This window comes from Leucoraja erinacea, unplaced genomic scaffold (assembly GCF_028641065.1).
Source record: "Leucoraja erinacea ecotype New England unplaced genomic scaffold, Leri_hhj_1 Leri_826S, whole genome shotgun sequence".
Lineage (NCBI taxonomy): Eukaryota > Metazoa > Chordata > Chondrichthyes > Rajiformes > Rajidae > Leucoraja > Leucoraja erinaceus.
In genome coordinates, this window is record NW_026576758.1 from 17,501 (window position 1) to 44,393 (window position 26,893).

The 26,893-nt window shown below is 45.1% G+C and overlaps 1 protein-coding gene and 1 pseudogene across 1 annotated transcript in view; both read left to right on the forward strand.

Annotated features, from left to right (window-relative positions):
• Positions 1-6,624, forward strand: part of LOC129694850 (zinc finger protein 239-like) — a 17,332-nt gene extending 10,708 nt beyond the window's left edge. The window contains exon 4 of the mRNA XM_055631610.1: positions 6,583-6,624. Coding sequence (XP_055487585.1) covers positions 6,583-6,624 — 42 coding nt within the window. The remainder of the gene's footprint in view (positions 1-6,582) is intronic.
• LOC129694851 (zinc finger protein 271-like) overlaps positions 1-26,893 on the forward strand; it is a 52,619-nt pseudogene that overhangs the window by 1,816 nt on the left and 23,910 nt on the right.

Genomic DNA, 26,893 nt, shown 5'->3' on the forward strand with positions numbered 1-26,893 from the left:
CTTCACTGCCTGCTGTACCTGTAAGTCAACTTTCAGTGACCGGTGTACAAGGACACCCAGGTCTCGCTGTACCTCCCCCTTACCTAACCTAACTCCATTGAGATAATAATCTGCCCCCTTGTTTTTGCCGCCAAAGTGGATAACCTCACATTTATCTATATTATACTGCATCTGCCACGCACCTGCCCACTCACTCAACCTGTCCAGGTCACCCTGCAACTTCCTAACATCCTCTTCACAGTTCACCCAGCTTTGTGTCATCTGCAAACTTGCTAGTGTTGCTCCTAATTCCCTCTTCCAAATCATTAATATATATGGTAAACAGTTGCGGCCCCAACACCGAGCCTTGCGGCACTCCACTCGCCACTGCCTGCCATTCTGAAAAGGACCCGTTCACTCCTACTCTTTGCTTCCAGTCTGCCAACCAATTTTCTATCCATGTCAACACCCTACCCCCAATACCATGTGTTCTAACTTTAGTTACCGTGCGGGACCTTATCAAAGGCTTTCTGAAATTTTAGATACACTACATCCACTGGCACCCCTTCATCCAATTTACTTGTCACATCTTCTAAAAATTCCAGAAGATTAGTAAAGCATGATTTCCTTTTCATAAATCCACGTTGACAGACTAATCCTTTTACTGCTATCCAAATGCCCCATTATTACCTCTTTAATAATTGACTCCAGCATCTTTCCCACCACCGGTCAGGCTAACTGGTCTGTAATTCCCCATATTCTCTCTCGCTCCTTTCTTGAAATGTGGGATAACATTAGCTATCCTCCAATCCACAGGGACTGATCCTGAATCTATTGCACATTGGAAAATGATCACCAATGCATCCACTATTTCTAGAGCCACCTCCCTGAGAATAGACTAGAATAGAATAGAATAGTTTCTTTATTGTCATTGTAACATGAACCATGTACAACGAAATTTAAAATGTCAGCCAGTCAGTGCAGCATTCAAACATTTCTAACAGCTAACGATACATACAAGGTAAAATATTAAAAGATAAACAACTAAATAAATATCACGAACAAAGCACGCATACACACCCAACCCTCCATCCTTCTGTCGATTTCACAGTTACCACAGTCCCTTAGTCTGTATCGCCCCTGCGTTCCTTGGCGGCTACATTTAGTGCTTTTATAGCAGTGGGGTAAAAACTGTTTGTTTAGTCTATTTGTCCTTGTCCTTGTAGATCTGTACCGTCTGCCTGACGGCAACAGTTCAAACAGGGAGTGTCCGGGGTGGGAAATGTCCTTTATGATATTCTGGGATTTTTTGGTGCAGCGGGAACTGTGTAAGTCCTCCAAGGTAAGGAGAGGGCAGCCGACAATCCTCTGGGCGTTGTCAATGGCCCTCTGGAGCGCTTTCCTCTGAGCCGCTGTGCAGCTGGTGTACCACACGCATACACAGTATGTTAGTATGCTCTCAATGGAGCACCGATAAAAGGACAGCAGCAGTCTCTGAGTGATGTTATTCTTCCTGAGCACCCTCAGGAAGTGCAGTCTCTGCTGGACCTTTTTCAGCAGCGCAGTGGTGTTCACGCTCCACGTCAGGTCCTCCTCAATATGGATTCCCAGGAAGCGGAAATCCGCCACCCTCTCTACACAGTCCCCTCTGATAGTCAATGGTACCATGTCCGTTTTATTCTTCCTGAAGTCTATTATTACTTCCTTTGTCTTTAAGGTGTTGAGGAGCAGGTTATTTTCTTCACACCACACTGTCAGCTGCTCCACCTCATCCCGGTAGGCGTACTCGTCCCCCCCGGAGATGAGTCCCACCACCGTAGTGTCATCCGCAAATTTGACAATGGTGTTGCTGTGGTGGGCGGGGGTGCAGTCATGTGTGTAGATGGTGTAGAGCAGGGGGCTCAGTACGCAGCCCTGTGGAGAGCCGGTACTGAGGCTGAGGGCCGTGGATGTATGATGGCCCACTCTGACTCTCTGGCTGCGACCCGACAGGAAGCTATTTATCCACGTACAGGTGGAGTGTGGAAGTCCCAAGTCCCCCAGTTTGTCCACCAGTTTGTGGGGAAGGAAGCTATTTATCCACGTACAGGTGGAGTGTGGAAGTCCCAAGTCCCCCAGTTTGTCCACCAGTTTGTGGGGAAGGACGGTATTAAAAGCAGAGCTGTAGTCCACAAAGAGCATCCGCACGTAGCTCCCCTGCTGCTCCAGGTGAGACAGTGCAGCATGGAGAGCTGTGGCTACATGGGATCCTGGGATGCAGACAATCAGGCCCAGGGGATTTATTATCCTTCAGTCCCATTAGCCTACCCAATAATATTTCTCGCCGAATGAAAATTTCTTTCAGTTCCTCTACCCCCTTAGATCCTCTGTTCTCCAGTACATCTGGGAGATTGTTTGTGTCTTACTTAATGAAGACAGATCCAAAGTACCTGTTCAACTCTTCTGCTATTTCCTTGTTGCCCATAATAATTTCACCCGTGTCTGTCTTCAAGGGACCCACATTTGTCTTTGCTACTCTTTTTCCCTTAACATATCTATAGAAGCTTTTACCGTCCTTCTTTATATTCCTGGCCAGCTTCCCCTCGTATTTCATCTTTTCAGCCCGTATTGCCCGTTTCCTTCTGTTGTCCTATGAAAGTTTCCTAATCCTCTGCCTTCCGGTTACTCTTTGCTGTGTTATACATCTTTTCTTTTAGTTTTATTCTATCCCTAATTTCTCTTGTCAGCCACGGTTGCCTCCTACTCCCCTTAGAATCTTTCTTCCTTTTTGGAATGAAATGATCCTGCGTCTTTCAGATTATGCCCAGAAATTCCTGCCATTGCTGTTCCACCGTCATTCCTGCTAGGATCCCTTTCCAGTCTGCCTTGACTAGCTTCTCTCTCATGCCTTTATAGTCCCCTTTGTTCAACTGCATCACTGACACTTCCGATTTAACCATCTACTTCTCAAATTGCAGATTAAAACTAATCATATTATGATCACTACCTCCAAGCAGTTCCTTTACCTCTTATCATATCTGGTTCATTGGACAACACTAAATCCAGAATTGCCTTTTCTCTGGTCGGCTCCATTACAAGCTGCTCTAAGAATCCATCTCGGAGGCATTCTACAAACTCTCTTTCTTGGGGTCCTGAACCAACCTGATTTTCCCAGTCTACCTGCATATTGAAATCCCCCATCACCACAGTGGCATTACCTTTGTTACATGCCAGTTTTAACTCCTGCTGCAACTTACACCCTACATCCGGGCTACTATTTGGGGGTCTGTCGTTAACACCAATTAGTGACTTCTTGCCTTTACAATTCCTCAACTCAATCCACATGACTATCTCGTCAATCCCTATGCCTTCCCTCGCAAGGGACTGAATTCCATCCTTCACCAGCAGAGCTACCAACCCTCCTCTGCCCGTCCTTTCTATAGGATGTATAACCCTGAATATAATGTTCCCAGGCCCGATCCTCCTGCAGCCACGTCTCAGTAATCCCCACAATGTCATATCTACCAACCTCTAACTGAGCCTCAAGCTCGTCTACTTTACTTCTTATACTTTGCGCATTCATATACAATACTTTTAATTCCTTACGCATCACACCTTTCACATCGATCCCTATTACTCTTGGCCACACTCTCCTATCCCTTTGTAAGCTTCCTTTCCCGTTAATTCTGGGGTCATTAACCATCACTTTACTCTCTTTCCCTTTAACTCCATCCTTGACTATCCCATTTGACACCCCACCCCCTTATTCAGTTTTCATGTTTTCCTCATCTCGGTCCTAAAATACTTCCCCCTTATCCTTAAACTGTGACCTCTTATTCCGGACTTCCCCAACATCGTGAACAATCTTCCTGCATCTAGCCTGTCCAATCCCTTAAGAATTTTGTAAGTTTCTATAAGATCCCCCCCAATCTTCTAAATTATAGCGAGTACAAGCCGAGTCTATCCAGTCTTTCTTCATATGAAAGTCCTGCCATCCCAAATATATTCAAGAAGGAACTGCAGATGTGGAAAATTGAAGGTAGTCAAAAATGCTGGAGAAACTTAGCGGGTGCGGCAGCATCTATGGAGCGAAGGAAATAGGCAAGATTTCAGGCCGAAACCCTTCTTCAGACTGATGCAGGGTGGGGGGGCAGGAAGAAGAAAGGAAGTGGAGGACCCAGAGGGCTGAGGGAGAGCTGAGAATGGGAGGACACAGCAAGGGCTACCGGAAATGGGAGAAGTCAATGTTCAGGCCACTGGGGTGCAGACTGCCCAAGCAGAATATGAGGTGCTGCTTCTCCAATTTCCGGTGGTGCTCACTATGGCCATGGAGAAGGCCCAGGACAGAAAGGTCGGATTCGGAATGGTAGGGGGAAGTTGAAGTCCTGAGCCACAGGGAGATCAGGTTGGTTAATGCAGACCGAGCGGAGGTGTTCGTCGAAACGATCACCAAGCCTACGCTTGAGTACAATTGAGTACATTTGGTACAAGGTACTAGCATATCAAAGTCATCAGTCACTGCAGACCTCAAAAGCATCAGACATTGTCTCAATATTAATCTGGCCTTCCTCTCTCATCAAATGCTATCGCGTTTCAGTCATTGGTCATTATCTCGAACGGCCGAATGGCGTACTCCTGCACCTAATTTCTATGTTTCTATCTCAATACACAGCAACCTGAGGCAAGCCTAGACTTGCTATTCTGTATCAATCTACTGGAGAAAAGCCTGCTTTGAGACTAAAATATAAGTTGTAAGCTGGCCCAGGAATCCATTTAATATTTTCTTATATTTTTAACATAAATCAGCCTTATCAACTAGGAGTGCATTTCACCCTACACTTGTGCTCAGTCCGCCAAGGCCTGCTGGATCTCCCGGTTGCCAACCGGGACTTCCCACTCCCACACTGATCTTTCTGTCCTGGACCTCCTCCATTGTTAGAGTGAGATGACACGCAAACTGGAGGAACAGCACCTCATAGCTTACAGCCCAATGACATGAACATTGAATTCTCCAAATTAAGGAGACTCCCCCCACCATGGGCCGTCTCTTCGTCATCCCTCTGTCTTCTTGCTGCCGAAAGGTGTCAGAATTAATCCGGAGTCACTGCTTCCCGTCTCCCGGCCGTTCCCCCTCAACTGCGAATGGTGGGATCTCACTCTCTGCCTTTGGACGTCCGCAGGCTTTGTAACCAGGATTCTGGTAAACAGAAGTCTTGTCAGAAAAAGGGAAAGTAAATTACAAAGAGATGTCTTTGAAGATGAAATATTATGTACTGCTCGTAAAACAATGTTTTTTGTATATGTGCTGCCTGTAAAAAAAAGTTTTTTGTATGTGGAATGTGAGAAATTTGAAGCAATGAGCAAATGTGTGCGTGTCCCTTTTGAGTTTGTCCTTTAAAATGCAAATGAACAGACAGGTTATGGTGTGTCCCTTTAAGAGACTGCAATGAATGGGGGACGGAGCTATACTCGAATGAACAGCTTCTTTCCGGCAGCTGTCACTCTACTAAACAACGTACCTCGGTGACTGCCAATCACCCCCCCCCCCCCGGACACTTATTATTTATTTCTTATTCAAATCGTTTGCTATGTCGCTCTTCAAGGGAGATGCTAAATGCATTTCATTGTCTCTGTACTGTACACTGACAATGACAATTAAAATTGAATCTGAATCTGAATCTGAATCTGAATGATCAAAAGTCAAAAGTAAACTTTATTGTCAATTCAATTATGCAACAGTAGTTACAGGATCGAAATTACGTTTCCCCATACTCCAAATGTGCAAGTAATATTAAAAACACAGACAGACAACATACCAATAAAAATAGACAATAGACATACATTATTTAAAATATTAAAATATGCACAGTATGCCAAAATGTAGCAAAAACTTTGAGGTATTTTAAAAAAGGGTGCAACAATGAAAGGTGCAATATAGAAAAAGTGCAAATTTCGTACTGGAGACATTGAGCCAAAGTTATTTTCACAGTTTGTTTGTCTTTGTTTGGGTACTGTTCATGGAATTTTCTTAAGTGTGTTGAGTAGTCTGATGGCCTGAGTGAAGAAGGTGTTTTTGAATCTGGTGGTTTTGCTCCGCGTGCTGCGGGCCTTCTGGTCAGCAGCAGAACAACTGCCATACCGATAAAATGTGTTGTTTGTTATAAATCTTTTGAGCCGAGTTCAAAAAGAGACTCATCCTGATTAAAGTGTTAAATGAGAATGGAAATGTCAAAATCGCAGAGAAAAAGAAAATGTATTATGTTTACTGATTTTGAGATTGAGTTATTTTGGGGAAGCTTGTTTTGATGTGATAATAGGAGTGTGTCGTTTAAAGTGCAAATGAAACCAAATTACTGTCTGCAGACAAACAAATGTGTTGAAGCAGGTGCTGTGTAAGGGGAAATGAATGTACATGCAAAATGGTGTTTATTGGCACAAATGGTGGTTTGAGGGGTAAAAGGTGAGAGAAGATAAAGGCAACGTTTCGGGCTGAAACCCTTCTTCAGACTGAATGTGCTCTTTGTACATATATATGTGTATATATATATCTATGTGTAAATATATCTATGTTCTAGTAATGTCCCGTTTGCTAGTTTGTTGACCCTCTGTGTTCCCCTCCTGCAGGGTTTAGGAACCGTTGTTGTGGACGGAGAGACTGGGACGTGAGCGGCCATTGAGGGCGGCCAGGGTGCTAGTGAGCCTGCCCTCCTGCTCGATGTGCGGGCTGAGCTTCGATGGAGGACCACATGACAGGGAACACAAAGGTGAAGCGTTATGAATGCGACGTGTGTGGTCAGGCATGCCAATGCCCAAGCCATCTGGAGACCCACCGGCGGGTGCACACGGGAGAACGCCCCTTCGACTGCTCAGTGTGCGGCAAGAGCTTTGCCAGCTACGGCAACCTACAGCAGCACAAGCGCGTGCACTCCGTCGAGAGGCCCTTCCCCTGCTCCAACTGCGGCAGGAGTTTCAAGACAGCGCAGGACCTGGAGGCCCACCGGCGGTTTCACACGGAAGAACACTCCTTAACCTGCTCCGACTGTGGCAAGAGCTTCAAGACGGCGCAGAACCTGCAGGTCCACTGGCGGGTGCACACAAATGAGAAGCCCTACGGCTGCTCCACCTGCGGCAAGGGCTTTGCCGACTTGTCTAAGCTACAGCAGCACCAGCGGGTGCACATGCGCACCCACACTGGGGACCGGCCCTACACCTGCAGTGACTGTGGCAATAGCTTCACCCGCCCCAGCAGCCTGCTGGATCACCAGCGCATCCACACTGGCGAACGCCCCTACATCTGTGCCCAGTGCGGCAAAGGCTTCAACAAGTCCAGCAACCTACTAGAGCACCGGCGCATCCACACTGGCGAGCGCCCCTTCATCTGTGCCCAGTGCGGCAAGAGCTTCACCCGCCCCAGCAGTCTGCTGGATCACCAGCGCACCCACACTGGCGAGTTCCCCTACATCTGTGCCCAGTGCGGCAAAGGCTTCAACAAGTCCAGCAGCCTACTAGAGCACCGGCGCATCCACACTGGTGAGCGCCCCTTCATCTGTGCCCAGTGCGGCAAGCGCTTCAACCAGTCCAGCAACCTACTGACCCACCAGCGCACCCATTCCGGGGAGCGGCCCTACACCTGCAGTGACTGTGGCAAGGGCTTCACCCATTCCAGCAGCCTGCTGGTTGCACCAGCGCACCCACTCCGGGGAGCGGCCCTACAACTGCAGCGACTGTGGCAAGGGCTTCACCCGGACCAGTCACCTGCTGGTTCACCAGCGCATCCACTCCGGGGAGCGGCCCTACACCTGTGCCCAGTGCGGCAAGAGCTTCACCCAGTCCGGCAACCTGCGGACCCACCAGAAGGTGCATAACTAAAAGGTAATGCGAGGAGAAAAGATGAGGTACGAAGGTGAGTTAGCCAAGAATATAAAGGATGATAGTAAAAGCTTCACGAAGGAGGACACAAACAATATTCCTGACATTGGTGGTGGGGGAAGATGCTGGAGTCATTTATAAAAGATGAAATGGTGGCACATTTGGATAGCAGTAACAGGATCGTCCGAGTCAGCATGGATTTACGATGGGGAAATTATGCTTGACTAATCTTCTGGAATTTTCTGAGGATGTAACTAGGAAAATGGACAAGGGAGAGCCAGTGAATCTCGTGTACCTGGACTTTCAGAAAACAGTTGTTAAGGTCCCACATAGGAAATTTAGAGCACATGGTATTGGGGGTAGAGTGCTGACATGGATAGAGAAGTGGTTGGCAGACAGGAAACAAAGAGCAGGGATAAACGGGTCCCTTTCAGAATGGCAGGCAGTGATTAGTGGGGTACCGCAAGGCTCTGTGCTGGGACCACAGCTATTTACAATATACATCAATGATTTGAATGGAGGGATTCAAAGTAACATTAGCAAATTTGCAGATGACACAAAGCTAGGTGGCAGTGAGGAGGATGCTATGAGAATGCAGGGTGACTTGGACAGGTTGGGGGAGTGAGCAGATGCATTGCAGATGCTGTTTAATGTGGATAAATGTGAGGTTATCCACTTCATTTTAAAATGATTCATGTTTGTACATTGCTTTAATTCCTCGTTCAATTTGTTCCACACTCCTACTCCACAAACCGAAATACAAAAGGTTTTTCTAGTCGTACGGACTCTTTGTTTCTTAAAATTAAATATTCCTCTTAAATTGTAACCCCCCACACGTTCGTTAAATAATTTTTGAATGTTTCCAGGTAAATTTTTATTTTTGGCCCTAGACATTATCTGAGCTGTTTTGAATGTAACCAAATCTTCTAATTTTAATAATTTTGACTCTAAAAATAATGGATTCGCATGACCCAGATACTTGGCATTATGTATAATACGAATTGCTCGTTTTTGCATCATGGTTAATGAGTGTATCGAATTTTTATAGTTATTGCCCCAGACTTCTGCACAATCGTTTAAGCAGGGTAAGATTAATGAACAATAAAGAATGCGGAGTGATTTGTAATCCAGAGCCTGCTTGGCTTTGTATAATACAGAGATACTTTTTGACAATTTTAATTTTACATGTGATTTCCAGCTTATTTTATCGTCAATTATAACCCCAAGAAATTTATTTTCATGCACTCGTTCAACTTCCACCCCATTTATCTTTATACTTACTAGTTTATTTATTCTGCAATTACCAAATAACATTAATTTAGTTTTACTCAAATTTAATGAAATTTTATTCCTATCAAACCATATTTTATTATTTTATCCAATAGCTGTTTTAAATTCTCCCCAGAACAAAAAATATTTGTATCATCTGCAAACAAAACCAGCCTCAAGGCATTGGACACATTACAAATATCGTTTATGTACATGATAAATGATACACAATCCATATTGACTTTCAGTGATTAATTTATTCTTTTCTACAAATTTATCTAATCTATTGAACATTTTTTGTAGTATTTTGGAAAATTGTGGGAGTAAGGAAACATGTCTATAGTTTGTAAAATGATGCTTGTTCCCAGTTTTGTATATTGGTATTATTTTTGCTATTTTCATTTGAATTGGAAAAGTACCGGTTTGGAAAGATAAATTACAGATGAATGTTAAAGGTTTGGAGATCCCCTCAATGACCATCTTAACTAGCGACATGTCAATGTCGTTGAAATCGGTAGACTTTTTATTTTTACATGTTTTGACAATATCCAGCAGTTGTTTTTCTTCTACTGCCATAAGAAACATAGAGCAGGGATTTCTCTCCACTAAGTTCTCAGGAGTTTCTCCAGATGTCCCTGGATCAGGGATTTGTTTAGCCAGGTCTGGTCCAATATTTACAAAAAAATTATTAAAGCTATTAGTTACATCTTCCATATTGTAATTTTCCTTATCCTTATCAATAAAATACTTTGGGTAATTTGTTCTCCCCGGACCATTTCTGATAATGCTATTAAGTATGCTCCATATTCTTTTTATGTTGTTTTTATTATCATCTAATTTCATCTTATAATAATCTTTCTTGCTTTTTCTTATGATGTAAGTTAATTTATTTTTGTACTTTTTATATTTATTTTCTGTATCTTTAGTTCTCTTTCTTATAAAATCTCTCTATAGGGCATTTTTTTTTTGCAAGCATTTTGTAATCCCTTTGTAATCCATGGACATTTAGTATATTTTGATTTTCTATTATATTCTTTAATTGGACAATTTTTATCATATAATGACTTAAACGTAGCAATAAATGTTTCATAAGCACTATCAATGTCTCTTTTTTGGTATATTATGTCCCAATTTTGTGCTAATAAATCCTTTTTTAGTGCATTGATAGCTTCCTCCGATCTCACTCGTCTATATTCTGTTAGTTTGGTTTAGAAACATAGAAATTAGGTGCAGGAGTAGGCCATTCGGCCCTTCGAGCCTGCACCGCCATTTAATATGATCATGGCTGATCATCCAACTCAGTATCCCGTACCTGCCTTCTCTCCATACCCTCTGATCCCCTTGGCCACAAGGGCCACATCTAACTCCCTCTTAAATATAGCCAATGAACTGGCCTCAACTACCCTCTGTGGCAGAGAGTTCCAGAGATTCACCACTCTCTGTGTGAAAAAAGTTCTCCTCATCTCGGTTTTAAAGGATTTCCCCCTTATCCTTAAGCTGTGACCCCTTGTCCTGGACTTCCCCAACATCGGGAACAATCTTCCTGCATCTAGCCTGTCCAACCCCTTAAGAATTTTGTAAGTTTCTATAATATCCCCTCTCAATCTCCTAAATTCTAGAGAGTATAAACCGTCTATCCAGTCTTTCTTCATAAGACAGTCCTGACATCCCAGGAATCAGTCTGGTGAACCTTCTCTGCACTCCCTCTATGGCAATAATGTCCTTCCTCAGATTTGGAGACCAAAACTGCACGCAATACTCCAGGTGTGGTCTCACCAAGACCCTGTACAACTGCAGTAGAACCTCCCTGCTCCTATACTCAAATCCTCATTGAGTTTGTTGTTCCTGTGGATATTATCATAAACTATAAAAACTGGCAGGTGGTCACTTATATCATTAATTAATAATCCACTTACTATTTTATTTTCAACATCATTGTTGAATATATTGTCAATGAGTGTAGCACAATGGGAAGTAATTCTACTCGGTCTAGTGATTTTGGGAAATAGACTCATACTGTACATTGTATTAATAAAATCTAATGTAACGTTGTGATGATTAGGATTTAGTAGGTCAATATTGAATTCTCCACATAAAAAACTGATTTACTACTTGTTATTGAAAACATACTCACCATCCAACCCCTGAAGATTTCAATACTTGACCCCGGTGCCCTATATATACAACTAATGATTACATTTTTATTTCCACCATTAAATATTTCTGTAGTTATACATTCATGCAGATTGTCAACCACAGTTGTCATATTATCTACTACATTCTCTAATTCAGAGTTGTATGGATGGGAAGGGAATGGAGGGTTATGGTCTGAGCGCAGATATATGGGACTAGGGGAGATTATGTGTTCGGCACGGACTAGAAAGGTCAAGATGGCCTGTTTCCGTGCTGTAATTGTTATATGGTTATATGGTTATCCACATATAGTGCTACCCCTCCTCCCCTCTTATTTTTTCTATTAATGTAATTAAAATCGTATCCGTCCATCTCAAAATCAATTCCTTTTTCCTGGTTAATCCATGTTTCAGATATTGCGATAACACTGAATGGCTGTGAAAATTTATGTAAGTACTCTTTAATGCTATTGAAATTCACATAGAGCCTCCTGCTATTAAAGTGGATAATCGATAATTTGCCTTTTACATTAATGTTCTGATTATACTGTTCATCTGTGTAGTAGCAGCAGATATTTTTGCCGTTAGAATTGAAGTAAAAATTATTGTCCGGGTCTATATCATATTCCAAATCCTGTAAATTGTGATCGGTATATCCAAATGGTTGTAGCTCCAGTTGTTTCTTCTCGCTTATTATTTTAGTTATTTGACTTGTTGGGAAAAGTACAACGAGATCTGGGGGTCCTTGTTCATCAGTCTATGAAAGTAAGCGTGCAGGTACAGCAGGCAGTGAAGAAAGCGATTGGCATATAGTGGGGAGACAGATGGCACAATGGGCTAAGTGTTCGGCTGGCGACCGGAAGGTAGCCGGTTCGAATCCCGCTTGGAGTGCATACTGTCGTTGTGTCCTTGAGGCAAGACACTTCACCCACATTTGCCTGTGTGTAACTGTAATGTAATTATGTGAAGCACTTTGGGGTCAATGCAAGTTGACTGAAAATGTGCTATATAATTAAGATTGTTAATTATTAATTATTAATTAATTTACAAGAAGAGGAGTTGAGTATAGGAGCAAAGAGGTCCTTCTGCAGTTGTACAGAGCCCTAGTGAGACCACACCTGGAAAATTGTGGGCAATTTTGGTCCCCTAATTTGAGGAAGGACATTCTTGCTATTGAGGGAGTGCAGCGTAGGATTACAGGCTTAATTCTCGGGATGGCGGGACTGTCATACGCTGAGAGAATGGTGCAGCTGGTCTTGTACACTCTGGAGTTTAGGATGAGAGGGAATCTCATTCAAACATATATGAGTAACATCCACCACAGTGAGTCCACCCAGCATCTCCTCACTGTGATGGAGGCAAAAGTCTTAGGTCTGCAGTCTCTTCCCTCCTCTTCTCCCTCTGCGCTGAGGTGATACCCCCCGGGCGATGTTATAATCAGTCCCGCGGCTCAAACACCATGGCCCGGGGTGGTCGAAGCTGCCGCCCACCAGTCCTGCAGAGGCAGCCGCTGGCCCGCGGCCAAACCGTGGACTCAGGCCACCACTGCCAGGACACCGTCCCAGCCACCCTCACGTGAGTACCGTACCGTCTTCAGCCTCGGGCTTGCCGCCCCGACATGGGCGCCGAACCTCCCCCAGACCGGGCCGCCCCGATATATTATTTCTGCTTCAAATAAAGTCACAAACTAAACATATTCACCAATCAAGACATGATATATCCCACAATGACATGCATCAAAATTATAAGACAGTATCTCAACTCTTTTTACACATTGCAATTAATGCAATTTATATTAGTTCTTTCCACTTCGAAACAAAAATGTGGTTGGATTATTCAGCATATGATCAACCTGTGTCAATAAATCCTGGACCCTGGTAACATATATGCATACGTATAGTTGTGAATGTTGCTCATTAAATAACTACAGCACTGATACTCCATATTAAGAGCATTGATTTGCCGTTAAAATGAATTCTGTAATAACCTGTCAATGGCAGCAGTGACAATCGAACACTGCAGTTTTAATGTTTCACATGTTCAATATTTAATTAATCTATCTTTATGGATTGAAACAAATAATAACATTGGGAATTAAAGCACATTTGATTCCATTCCATTATCAAACATAGTCAATGTTCGCTCTGAAGACAATAGGGTCAGGGAGGGGTGTGTGTGTGAAAGTGCAGGGTGAATAGATGGCGGCGGGGGGAGGGGAGGAGGTTAGAAGGCAGTCGGTGCAGAATAAATGGATTGAGGCAGGTGAATTTGTACGTGTTGGTTGGAGTAAAATTGTGAGGGGAGAGCGCGGGGGATGTCAGTGGTGTTGAATGGTGGGTGGGGGGGGTTCAGTACCATATAACCATATAACAATTACAGCACGGAAACAGGCCATCTCGGCCCTACAAGTCCGTGCCGAACAACTTTTTTTCCCCTTAGTCCCACCTGCCTGCACTCATACCATAACCCTCTATTCCCTTCTCATCCATATGCCTATCCAATTTATTTTTAAATGATACCAATGAACCTGCCTCCACCACTTCCACTGGAAGCTCATTCCACACCGCTACCACTCTCTGAGTAAAGAAGTTCCCCCTCATATTACCCCTAAACTTCTGTCCCTTAATTCTGAAGTCATGTCCTCTTGTTTGAATCTTCCCTATTCTCAAAGGGAAAAGCTTGTCCATATCAACTCTGTCTATCCCTCTCATCATTTTTAAGACCTCTATCAAGTCCCCCCTTAACCTTCTGCGCTCCAGAGAATAAAGACCTAACTTATTCAACCTATCTCTGTAACATTCTAGTAAATCTCCTCTGTACTCTCTCTATTTTGTTGACATCCTTCCTATAATTGGGCGACCAAAATTGTACACCATACTCCAGATTTGGTCTCAGCAATGCCTTGTACAATTTTAACATTACATCCCAGCTTCTATACTCAATGCTCTGATTTATAAAGGCTAGCATACCAAAAGCTTTCTTTACCACCCTATCTATATGAGATTCCACCTTGAAGGAACTATGCACGGTTATACCCAGATCCCTCTGTTCAACTGTATTCTTCAATTCCCTACCATTTACCAGTTATATGGTTATGTTATATGTTATATTTACCATGTACGTCCTATTTTGATTTGTCCTGCCAATGTGTAGCACCTCACATTTATCAGCATTAAACTCCATCTGCCATCTTTCAGCCCATTTTTCCAAATGGCCTAAATCACTCTAGATTTTGGAAATCCTCTTCATTATCCACAACACCCCCTATCTTGGTATCATCTGCATACTTAAAGTACGGGATGGATGGGGTAGACAAAAGTGCTGCAGAAACTCAGCGGGAGAGGCAGCATCTATGGAGCGAAGGAAATAGGCAACGTTTCGGGTCAAGACCCTGCTTCAGACTGTTTCCCCCCCCATTCTTCTTGAATGGGAGGATCAGTACAGAATGGATGTGGGTGGGGGGGGGGGGGGGGGGGAGAGATCAGCGCAGGATGAATGGGGGGGGGGGGGGGGTCAGTACATTGTGGATCGGAGGGTCTGTGCAGGATGAATGGGATATCACTACGGGATGAATGAGGGGAAGGTGCAGGGTAAATGGAAGGTAGGTCAGTACGGGATGAATTTGTGGATTAGTACAGGATGGATGGGGGATCAGTACAGGATGGAGGAGAAGTGCAGGATGGATGGAAAGGGGGAACCAGTGTAGGATGGATGGGGGGAGAGTGGCAGGAGAATTAATGCGAGGTGGATAGGGTGATCAGCGCAGGATGAATAGACGGGGGGGGGGGGGGGGTAGATGGGGAGGGGAGCCCAGGAGATGTCAGTGAGGACTGAATAGAGGCGGGAATGGGATCAGTGCGGGATGGAGAGGAGGAGTCGCAGGATAAGGGGGGCGGTGGAGGGGGCGTACGAGAGAGAGAGAGAGAGAAGGGGGTGAGGTATGGAGCAAGGAAGGTCAGCGCTCCTCGGACAACATCGCCCCGCTGCCTTGGCCATTGGGATCTCCTCGCCACCACCTCCCTCCTCCGCCATCCAACAAACAGCAAGGTGCGGAGCCGAGCGGTGCAGCTCAACGATCCTATAACTATAGTATCTGTTGTGTCTTCGTGTTTGATATCCTGATAATAAACGACACAATTCAGGTTGTTTCAGTTGCCTTATTGTACTCCTTTATTCAGCTCCTTTGTCTGTGTGGCGTAGTAATACTAAAGTGCTTACATACCTAATCACAGTGTGTGTGTGTGTGGTGAGTGTGCCTGATACAAAGTAGTGCAGGAGGTTGGGACTGCTACAATGAATATGTAGCATATGTAACATCCCCCCTTCTCAAAAGAAAGGAACAAAAATTAGTGACACTAGAGGATTGCCAGAGCGAGGGTGGCAATCCTGTAGCAGATACCGTGGGATTATTCTGCCCACATTCATGGCATTCTGCTTTCTAATATACTACACAACAAAATATATAATGGCAGCTTGTTTTCTTTCAGGTAGTGCGTAGCCAGTCAAGAGTCATGTCTTGGCGTGACTTGTCCCTTCCAGTGCTAGCGATAACGCGCTGGGGGTAAGATGTTGCTCCTGGATCTAGTAGATCTGGTTGTTGCCTGCAGTGTTGCACTCGATGTATTGGTAACTTGTTGAGTTGTTTCCTGGCCATTGGTTGGTGCTGGTTGACTATATGACTCACTGGTAGCAGTTTGTGAGAATGTGTTGTCATCAATGGTAGGTGTTGCTGCTGCTGTGGGTGGTGTCCTAGGAGTTGCTGGTGTTGTCTTTGAAGTTGCAGGTGTTGACATTTCAGGTGTCGGGCGGATGTGAATTCTGTTTCGTCTCAACTGCCTGCCCGGTTCTGTCTCTATGATATATGATTTTGGGGTTCCAGCCCTGCTGGTGATTTGTGCTGGGGTCCATTTCTTTGTTGTTGGATCCTGAGCATGTACGTTTTGGCCTTGAAATAGTTCAGGCAAGTACTGTGCATTTTTGTTGTATTGTTTCAGCCCCTCCTCCTGGGCAGCTGCCAATTTTGCCCTTGTTTCTTCTTGGTCGATAGGGGGTTGGATTTTGCTTGGCTGGGTGGTTTTGTATTTCCTGCCATTTAGCATTTCTGCAGGAGACTTCATGTCAGCCTTTAGTGGAGTTGCCCGTAAGGATAAAAGTGCCAGGTTTGGATCCTCCTTTGCCTCTCGGCATTTTATTAGTGTTTTCTTGGCTGTCTGTACTCGCCTTTCAATAAACCCATGGCCCTTTGGGTAATGTGGTGAAGATGTTGTGATTTTGAACCCGTATTCGGTGGCTAGCTCTCTGAATTCCCGAGATGTGAATTGGGTTCCATTGTCACATACGATCTGCTCAGGTATTCCTTGCTCTGCAAACAACCCTCTAACAATTGACACAATTGTTTTAGCTTTCAAATCCTTTACATTTCTCACAAATGGGAATTTGGAGTAGTAGCAGGCCATAATCAAATACCATTGCTGGTTCTCTGTGAACAGGTCTGCTCCGATGGTTTGCCATGGCCGGCTTGGGATATCACTGGGTGTCATTTCCTCCTTCTGTTGTGAATTCCTGTATTTTTGGCATATGTGGCATGTAGATACCAGCTTTTCTATGTCCTTGTACATGCCTATCCAGTACACAGCGGATTTAGCACGGAGTCTGCACTTTTCCATTCCTAAGTGTCCCTGGTGGATCTTTTCGAGGATTTCTTTTTTCATGGACTTGGGTATGATGATTCGTGATCCGGCCATCAGGACTCCATTCTCTACCGAAATATCATCACGGATGGTCCAGTATTCGCGGAGGAGAGGCTGAACTTGTTGTCTCTTTTCTGGCCACCCCTGTATTACCATTTGGGTGAGGAGCTGGAGTTCTTCATCTCTGGCTGTTTCCTCTTTGATCTGTTCCAGCTTCACGCTTGTCACACTCACAATGTGGTGGATCTTTATGCTCAGCCCTTCCATCTCTTGTTTGTCATGTGTTGATAGTCTGGATAGGGCGTCAGCTAGCAGCAGGTCTTTTCCTGGCTTGTATCTGATGTTGTAGTCGTAGTGCTGTAGCCTCAGTAATAGTCTCTGTAGTCTGGCTGGTGCTTTGGTGAGGTTTTTTTTTTCGATTTGTTCTAGAGGGCGGTGGTCTGTTTCAATGTCGAAATACCTTCCATATAGGTAAGTGTGAAATTTCTCGCAGCCATAGACTACTGCTTAGAGTTCTCTCTCTATGTTTGCGTACCTTGATTCTGTAGGAGTGAGTGCTTTGGATGCATACGCAATAGGTCGGCCATTTTGTATCAGTACTGCTCCAACTCCTCTCATGGAGGCATCAACTTGGAGTGTTACAGGTTTCTGCCTGTCATAGTACTGCAGGATCGTTTCTTTGCTGATGAGTTGTTTTATTTTCCCAAAATCTTGGCTATGTGAAGCACACCAATCAAATTCAGCGTCGTCTTTCATCAATTCACGGAGATTTGCTGTGTGATTAGCAAGCTTAGGTATGAAGACTCCCATGTATTGTATGAGCCCTAGGAAACTTCTTAGCTGTTTCTTGTCTTTGGGTTCCTCCATGTGGTTGATAGCATCCACTTTTGTAGGGTCCGGTTTCACTCCTTCTGCAGAGTAAATCAGTCCAAAGAATTTGCACTCCCTTTCTTTGATTATGCATTTGTCTGCATTGAGCTTTATGCCGGCTCTTCGAGTTTTTTCCATAGCCTCATGGAGGTTGTAATCATGCGTGTTTTCATCTCTGCCGTATACTTGGATATCATCTGCTATCCCGATTGCCCCTTTACAGCCTTTGTATGTTTCATCTATTTTCCGCTGGAAGACATCTTGACTCACCTTCAGCCCGAATGGGAGCCTGTTGAATCTGAATCTGCCAAATGGCGTGTTGAAAGTGGTGAGCATTGATGACTCTCGGTCTATTTTGATGTTCCAATATCCATTGCTAGCATCCAGCTTGCTGAACACCTAGGAACCGGCCAGTGCTGGTGTGATCTCTTCAAGGGTTGGAGTTGGATAATGGTCGCGCTTCAATGCATTGTTCAGATCCCTGGGATCAAGGCATATCCTTAGTTTTCCGTTTGGCTTTTCTTTGACAACAATTGAATTTACCCAATCAGTTGGTTTAGTTATTGCTGTGATGATGCCCTTTTTTTCCATTTCGTTTAGTTGTTCCCTTAGCCTCTCTTTCAGTTCAAGGGGAACACGGCGGGGTGGGTGGATCACTGGTTTCACACTGGGGTCTACTGTGATATGGTATTCGTATTCCTCAAAACAACCAACGGTATCGTCAAAACACTCTGGGTACATGTCAATCAATTCTTCTTTGTTCCTGATGGGCGGCCGGTTTTTGATGGGTATGTTTCTGTCAATTCTGCAGGAGTTTGTCTTGATTTCATGGTTGATTGACACAATCTTCAGTCTTTGGCACGTGTTCAGGCCGAGAATAGCAGGTCCTTTCGATTTAGTGATGTAGAAGGGGCATTTCACTTCTTTCCCTTTGTATGTTCCTGCTATGATTGTTTTGCCTAGCTGTGGGATTATGGAACCTCCGTATGCAGCTAGGACTACATCGCTACTTCCAAGGATTCCTTTCCTGACGCTGCCATCTTTTGTCATGTGTTCAGGGAATATCTTTCCGTAAAGATTGACTGGTAAGATATTGCTCTGGGCTCCAGTATCAATTTTGAGCCTTAGATTAATCGTTGTTCTTTTCTTTCCCACTTTTTTCTGTAGTTGTATTATAGTATATGCTTCATCTCTGTTGCTATGTGGTTTGTTGTTTCCCATTTCGTGGACGTCAATGGTCCCAACGGAAAGGAATTCTTCCTCAGAGGTATCTGAGGTTATCTCCTCTTCCTGTTGGACGTGTGCGTGTATTTGTTTCCTTCTCGTATTTCTATCGTTCTTTGACCATTGCTGCTTTGGCTTGGTGCTGTATGATTTTGTTGACCTACACATTTTCTTCCAGTGGTTAGGCCTCCCACAGGAGTTGCAGGTAGTCCCGTATGCTGGGCACTCCCTGCGATCATCAAATGCATGCTCTGTACCGCAGTTCCAGCAGCTTCTTTTGCTTGCTTGTTTGTTTGCATGCCTAGAAAATGTCTGCTTTGGAGCCTTTAAGGTGGAGCCAGGGTCACGTTTTGAGAGAGCGTCTATATTCACTCTGGTGCTGCTCTGAGATGAGCCAACTTGAAGGGAGAGGGAGGACATTTGTTTCCTTGTGGCTTCGAAAGCTCTGGCAGCATCTACGGCGTCTTTTAGGTTGAGGGTGTCTTTCCCTATTAGGGACTTTTGGACCTCTTGGTGGGCGCACCCCCATATTAGCTGGTCGACAATTCTGTCCTCTTCATCACCAAATCTGCATTTCTTGGCCACGTTCCTTAGTCTCGACAGGAAAGTGTCGGTTGTTTCTTGTGGGTCTTGTCTTAGCCCTTGGAACTCATACCGATGGATTCTGTGGTTTGATTTGGGCTCCATATGGTTCGCAAACCTTTCAAGGACTATTCCCGGATTATTGCAGTCGGGCTCTGTTAAGCTCCAACTGTTAAAAATGTCTAGACCCTTCTCCCCGAGCCATAGTAAAATATAACTGACCTTCTCTTCATCTGCAGTTCCTTTCAGGAAGCTTTTGAATGCCAGCTGGCTCTTTTGTTTGAATTTCTTGAACGCCTCCCCCACATCATCGGCGTCCCAGTTCATCGTAGGGTGGAGGTTCATTGCTGCGGCAACAGCCGCTGTGGAGGCCGCCATCTTGTGTTGTTAGGCTGGTGCACAAAAAAAAATCAATTTCTCTGCAGCCGCTGTTCCTAATTCCCAATAGCGATTCACAATAGCGCGGTTTTTTACTCGAAAGTCACCGCTGCCACCATGTTGTGTCTTCGTGTTTGATATCCTGATAATAAACGACACAATTCAGGTTGTTTCAGTTGCCTTATTGTACTCCTTTATTCAGCTCCTTTGTCTGTGTGGCGTAGTAATACTAAAGTGCTTACATACCTAATCACAGTGTGTGTGTGTGTGGTGAGTGTGCCTGATACAAAGTAGTGCAGGAGGTTGGGACTGCTACAATGAATATGTAGCATATGTAACATATTTGTGCAGCTGCTTCAGAAGGGTCGGTGCGAATCACGGGCCCCGAACAGCGACAGTGGCTCCATCTCCTCGTCCCTGATAGCGGCCGCTGTTTGCAAACCCACCAACGGCGCTTGCAAAACAAACCCTCCCGCACACGGAGACCTCCCCCCCGGCCTCGGCGTGCGGGAGGGTTTGTTTTGCAAGCGCCGTTGGCGGGTTTGCTCGCAGCGGCCGCTATCAGGGAGGAGGAGGAGGAGGTGGAGCCTCTGTCGCGGCCGCTGCTGTTCGGGGCCCGTCATTAGCTCCGACCCTTCCTAACCCCCCACTAGTATCTCCCACACAATACAGCCGTCACCGCCGACACAAAACGTCGCGTTCCTTTTCTCCACAGATGCTGCCCGACCCGCGGAATTACTACAATGTTTTGTGTCCATTCGGTACAAACCAGTATCTGGTTGCCAAGCCGGGCAAAATGACTCAGTGTTTAGGTTGCCCGGCGACGCTTTGAGTGGTCAGTGGCACCCGGGCAACCGCTAATTTCGAGCCCTGATGGCCACTACAGACGATGTTGGAATCTAAGATTCTTGGACAGGTTGTGTGGACAAGACATAGAGGGGAGAATGGAACACAAGTGAGTGGAGCCATTGGGACCTTCTCAAGATGGCGTTATGAGCGACGAGACCCTAACAAGATGGCCGCCGGCTGCCGACCAATGAGCGGCGCCGACCTCACCTGCCCTCACCAAGATGGCCGCGCGCTGTTCCCGGTTCCGCCCCGGGCCGAGTCTCCCCATCGACCGCATGAAGATGGCGGCGGAGAAGCGGCAGTTGGTGGCGTCGCTGCCGACGGACCTGAGGTAAATAATGTTATAAATCAGCAGCGCAGCGGGATTGGGTCAATATGGGGGAGAACTGAGGTAAATCACCACATAAACTACACGTGTATGTGTGTGTGTGGGGAAAACTGGGGTCAAACTCCTTATAAATCAGCCTCCCCCTCTTATTCACTGAGGTCAATAACGTTATAAATAAATAAATCAGCAGCGGAATAAACCCGGTAAATGTGGGGGAGACCTGAGGTCAAACATAGAAATTAGGTGCAGGAGTAGGCCATTCGGCCCTTCGAGCCTGCACCGCCATTCAATATGATCATGGCTGATCATCCAACTCAGTATCCCATACCTGCCTTCTCTCCATACCCCCTGATCCCCTTAGCCACAAGGGCCACATCTAACTCCCTCTTAAATATAGCCAATGAACTGGCCTCAACTACCCTCTGTGGCAGAGAGTTCCAGAGATTCACCACTCTCTGTGTGAAAAAAGTTCTTCTCATCTCGGTTTTAAAGGATTTCCCCCTTATCCTTAAGCTGTGACCCCTTGTCCTGGCCTTCCCTAACATCAGGAACAATCTTCCTGCATCTAGCCTGTCCAACCCCTTAAGAATTTTGTATGTTTATATAAGATCTACACATCTGGGGGAATAAAACGGGTCAATAATATAAACTCACCGTCTGGAGCAGCGTCCTGAGATAAAACACGTTATAAACATCACCCTCTCTGTAAATAATCAATAAATCACCAAATAAACTACACGTCCGGGGAATAAACCCGGTAAATCTGGGGGTAAAACGGAGGTAAATAATGTTATAAACACACAGGGGAGTTTAATGCTGATAAGTGTGAGGTGCTACACCTTGGCAGGACAAATCAAAATAGGACGTACATGGTAAATGGTAGCGTATTGAGGAATGTAGTTGAACAGAGGGATCTAGGAATAACTGTGCATAGTTCCTTGAAAGTGAAATCTCATATAGATAGGGTGGTAAAGAAAGCTTTTGGTATGCTAGCCTTTATAAATCAGAGCATTGAGTATAGAAGTTGGGATGTAATGTTAAAATTGTACAAGGCATTGGTGAGACCAAATCTGGAGTATGGCGTACAATTTTGGTCGCCCAATTATCGGAAGGATGTCAACAAAATAGAGAGAGTACAGAGGAGATTTTCTAGAATGTTGCCTGGGTTTCAGCAACTAAGTTACAGAGAAAGGTTGAACAACTTAGGGCTTTATTCTCTGGAGCGCAGAAGGTTAAGGGGGGGGACTTGATAGAGGTCTTTAAAATGATGAGAGGGATAGACAGAGTTGATGTGGACCAGCTTTTCACTTTGAGAATAGGGAAGATTCAAACAAGAGGACATGACTTCAGAATTAAGGGACAGAAGTTTAGGGGTAACATGAGGGGGAACTTCTTTACTCAGAGAGTGGTAGCTGTGTGGAATGAGCTTCCAGCGGAAGTGGTGGAGGCAGGTTCGTTGGTATCATTTAAAAATAAATTGGATAGGTATATGGATGAGAAGGGAATGGAGGGTTATGGTATGAGTGCAGGCAGGTGGGACTAGGGGAAAAAAGTTGTTCGGCATGGACTTGTAGGGCCGAGATGGCCTGTAAATGTGAGGTTATCCACTTTGGTGGCAAAAACAGGAAAGTAGATTATTATCTGAATGGTGGCCGATTAGGAAAGGGGGACATGCAACGAGACCTTGGTGTCATGGTACACCAGTCATTAAAAGTAGGCATGCAGGTGCAGCAGGCAGTGAAGAAGGCGAATGGTATGTTAGCATTCATAGCAAAAGGATTTGAGTATAGGCGCAGGGAGGTTCTACTGCAGTTGTACAGGGTCTTGGTGAGACCACACTTGGAGTATTGCATACAGTTATGGTCTCCTAATCTGAGGAAAGACATTCGTGCCATAGAGGGAGTACAGAGAAGGTTCACCAGACTGATTCCTGGGATGTCAGGATTTTCATATGAAGAAAGACTGGATAGACTCGGTTTGTACTCGCTAGAATTTAGAAGATTGAGGGGGGATCTTATAGAAACTTACAAAATTCTTAAGGGGTTGGACAGGCTAGATGCAGGAAGATTGTTCCCGATGTTGGGAAAGTCCAGAACAAGGGGTCACAGTTTAAGGATAAGGGGGAAATCTTTTAGGACCTAGATGAAGAAAACATTTTACACACAAAGAGTGGTGAATCTCTGGAATTCTCTCCCGCAGAAGGTAGTTGAGGCCAGTTCATTGACTATATTTAAGAGGGTTAGATGTGGTCCTTGTGGCTAAAGGGATCAGGGGATATGGAGACAAGGCAGGTACAGGATACTGAGGGATGATCAGCCATGATCATATTGAATGGCGGTGCAGGCTTGAAGGGCCGAATGGCCTACTCCTGTACCTATTTTCTATGTTTCTATGAGAGGTAGGAGACAGTCTCCCAGTCGCAGCAGAAGGCAATTGAGAGAGGCCCTTTGCTAGAGTTTAAGTTTAAAAAGGATATCAAGGGAGTTGATAAACAAAGTGAAAAAGGGGAGATGTATGATCTGTAGAATGAAGAAGGAGATATCAAAGTAAAGAGGAAGATGTGACGTCTTGGTACGTTATGTAATAAATGTAATATGTATATAATGTAAATACTAGTGCCTGTAAAGTCTTTAAAGTAAAGAGGGAGATGTGATGTCTTTGTAATGTGATATAGGTAACAGAAACTTGTGCATGAGTCTCGTGACTGAGGTCGTGACCTTCAAGATAAAAGGCAGTGATTGCAGAATAAACGGGCCCTTGCTCTTGAACTCTAACTCGGTGTGGACGTGTCTTTTGTGCTGGTCACAACAAAGCCTTGCCTCAGACAGAATACATTACACAGCTGTACTCGAGCCTACCAGAGAGAAGGTGATTCTGGATTTAGAGTTGTGTAATGAACCGGATTTGATAAGGGAACCCCAGGTAAAGGAGCCATTAGGAGGTAGTGACTATAACATGCTAAATTTTAATCTACAATTTGAGACGTAGAAACATAGAAAATAGGTGCAGGAGGAGGCCATTCGGCTCTTCGAGCCAGCACCGACAATCATTGTGATCATGCCTTCTCCCCATATCATATTACCATGTTATGTATTACAATTACAGCACGGAAACAGGCCATCTTGGCCCTTCTATCCCTTGACTCCACTAGCCCCTGGAGCTCTATCTAACTCTCTCTTAAATCCATCCAGTGACGGCCTCCACTACCCTCTGTGGCAGGGAATTCCATACATTTGCAACTCTCTGGGTGAAAACGCTTTTCTCACCTCAGTCCATGATGGTGCAGGTGAGAACAGACTCTACGATGGCCGTGGTGAATTGGACCATCATTGCCTGTGGCAGATTGAGCTTCCTCAGCTGCCGCAGGAAGTACATCCTCTGAAGAAGTTCTCCTCCTCTCTCCGGAGACCGTTTCACAACCTCTTCTCTACTTTGAAGAAGTACATCCTCTGTTGTGCCTTTTTGACTGTGGAGTCGATGGTAGCCCCCCACTTAAGGTCCTTGGAGATGATGGTTCCCAAGAACATAAAATACTCCACAGATATGACAGCGGTGTTGTTGATGGTGAGTGGGGTGAGGGGAGGGGGAGCTCTCCTAAAGTCTACAATTAATTCCACTGTCTTAAGAGCATTGAACTCTAGGTTGTTGCTACGGCACCAGGACACCAGCTGTGACACTTCCTGTCTGTAGACAGATTCCTCCCCATCCTGGATCAGTCCAATCAGGGTTGTGTCATCCGCAAACTTGAGAAGCTTGACAGAGGTGTCTGTGGAGGTGCAGTCGTTGGTGTAGAGAGAGGAGAGGAGAGAGTACGCAGCCTTGCGGTGTTCCTATGCTGAGTGTTTGCGGGTCCGAGATGTGCTTTCCCAGCCTCACATGCTGCTTTCTGTCTGTCAGGAAGTTGGTGATCCACTGACAGAGGGGTTCAGGCACCGTCAACTCGGAAAGTTTGGAGTGTTGGAGCTCTGGCACAATGGTGTTGAATGCAGAGCTAAAATCAACAAACAGGATCCTCGCATAGGTCCCTTATGCTGTAGGATGAAGTGCAGGCCCAGGTAGACTGCATTATCCACAGATCTATTAGCCCAATACGCAAACTGCAGAGGGTCCAGCAGGGAGTTTGTGATATGAACTGAAGGAAATTCACATTAGCAGGAAATGGTGTTGGGTAGACTGATGGGACTGAAGGCTGATAAACCCTCAGGGCCTGATGGTCTGCATCCCAGGATACTAAAGGAAGCTGCTCTAGAAATTGTGGAAGCATTGGTGATTATATTCCAATATTCTATAGATTCAGGATCATTTCCTGTGGATGGGAAGGTAGCTAATGTTACCCAACTTTTTAAGGAGGGAGAGAGCAAACAGGGAATTCAGGGCTCTCACTCAACATTTGTTCCTTGTTGTCAGCCAGGCAACCTCGGCAGCTTTTTAGGTTGCCAAATGACAGTTTAGGTGGTCATTTAAGAAGTCTTGCATGACGCGAGCGATAATGTGCTCGGACGAAGTGCGTAGTTACCAGTCGGAATTATGGTCAATGAAGCATTCACATATTATTTCTGCTTGAAATAAAGTCGCAAACTAAACATATTCACCAATCAAGACATGATATATCCCACAATGACATGCAGCAAAATTATAATACAATATCTCAACTCTTTTTACACGTTGCAATTAATGCAATTTCTATTATCTCTTTCCACTTCCAAACAAAAACCTGGTATGATTATTCAACGTATGATCAACCTCGGTGAAATCAAGTGCAGGCATAAGGGACCTATGCGAGGATCCTGTTTGTTGAATTTAGCTCTGCATTCAACACCATTGTGCCAGAGCTCCAACACCTCCAATCAGTTCACAATAACCATCCTGATCTCACAGTGGCTCAGTACTTCAACTCCCCATCCCATTCCGAATCCGATCTTTCTGTCCTGGGCCTCCTCCATGGATAGAGTGAGGTTCACTGCAAATTGGAGGAACAGCACCTCATATTTTGCGTGGGTAGTTTACACCCCAGCGGTAAGAACATTGGCTTCTCCAATTTCAGATAGTCCTTTGCTCTCTCCCTCCTTCCCCTCGCATTCCCAGTTCTCCCACAACCTACTGTGTCCGCCTCTTCCTTTCTTTTTCCCGCCCCCCCCCACTCGTCCCACCATCAGTCTGAAGAAGGGTCTCGACCTGAAACGTCACCTATTCCTTCGCTCCATAGATGCTGCCCCACCCGCTGATTTTCTCCAGCTTTGTCTACCAACGGGATCCCACCACTGGCCACATATTCCCATCTCCTCCCCTGTCGGCTTTATGCAGAGACCGCTCTCTCCGTAACTCCCTGGTCAATTCGTCCTTTCCCACCCAAACCATCCATCTCCTGGCACGTTCCCTTGCAACTCCCCCTCCCATTCCGAATCCAACCTTTCTGTCCTGGGCCTCCTCCATGGCCAGAGTGAGGCCCACCGTAAATTGGAGGAGCAGAACATCATATTTCGCTAGGGTAGTTTACACGCCAGCTGTATGAACATTGACCTCCAATTTCAGGTAGTCCCTGCTTTCTCCTCTGCTTCCCAGGTCTCCCTCAGCCCACTGTCCCTGCCTTCCTTTTTTCTTCCCATCCCCCCACTGCACCCTCACATCAGTCTGAAGAAGGGTCTCGACCCGAAACGTCACCTATTTCCTTCGCTCCATAGGCGCTGCCTCACCTACTGAGTTTCTCCAGCATTTTTCTCTACCTATTCACACAAGTTCTGTTA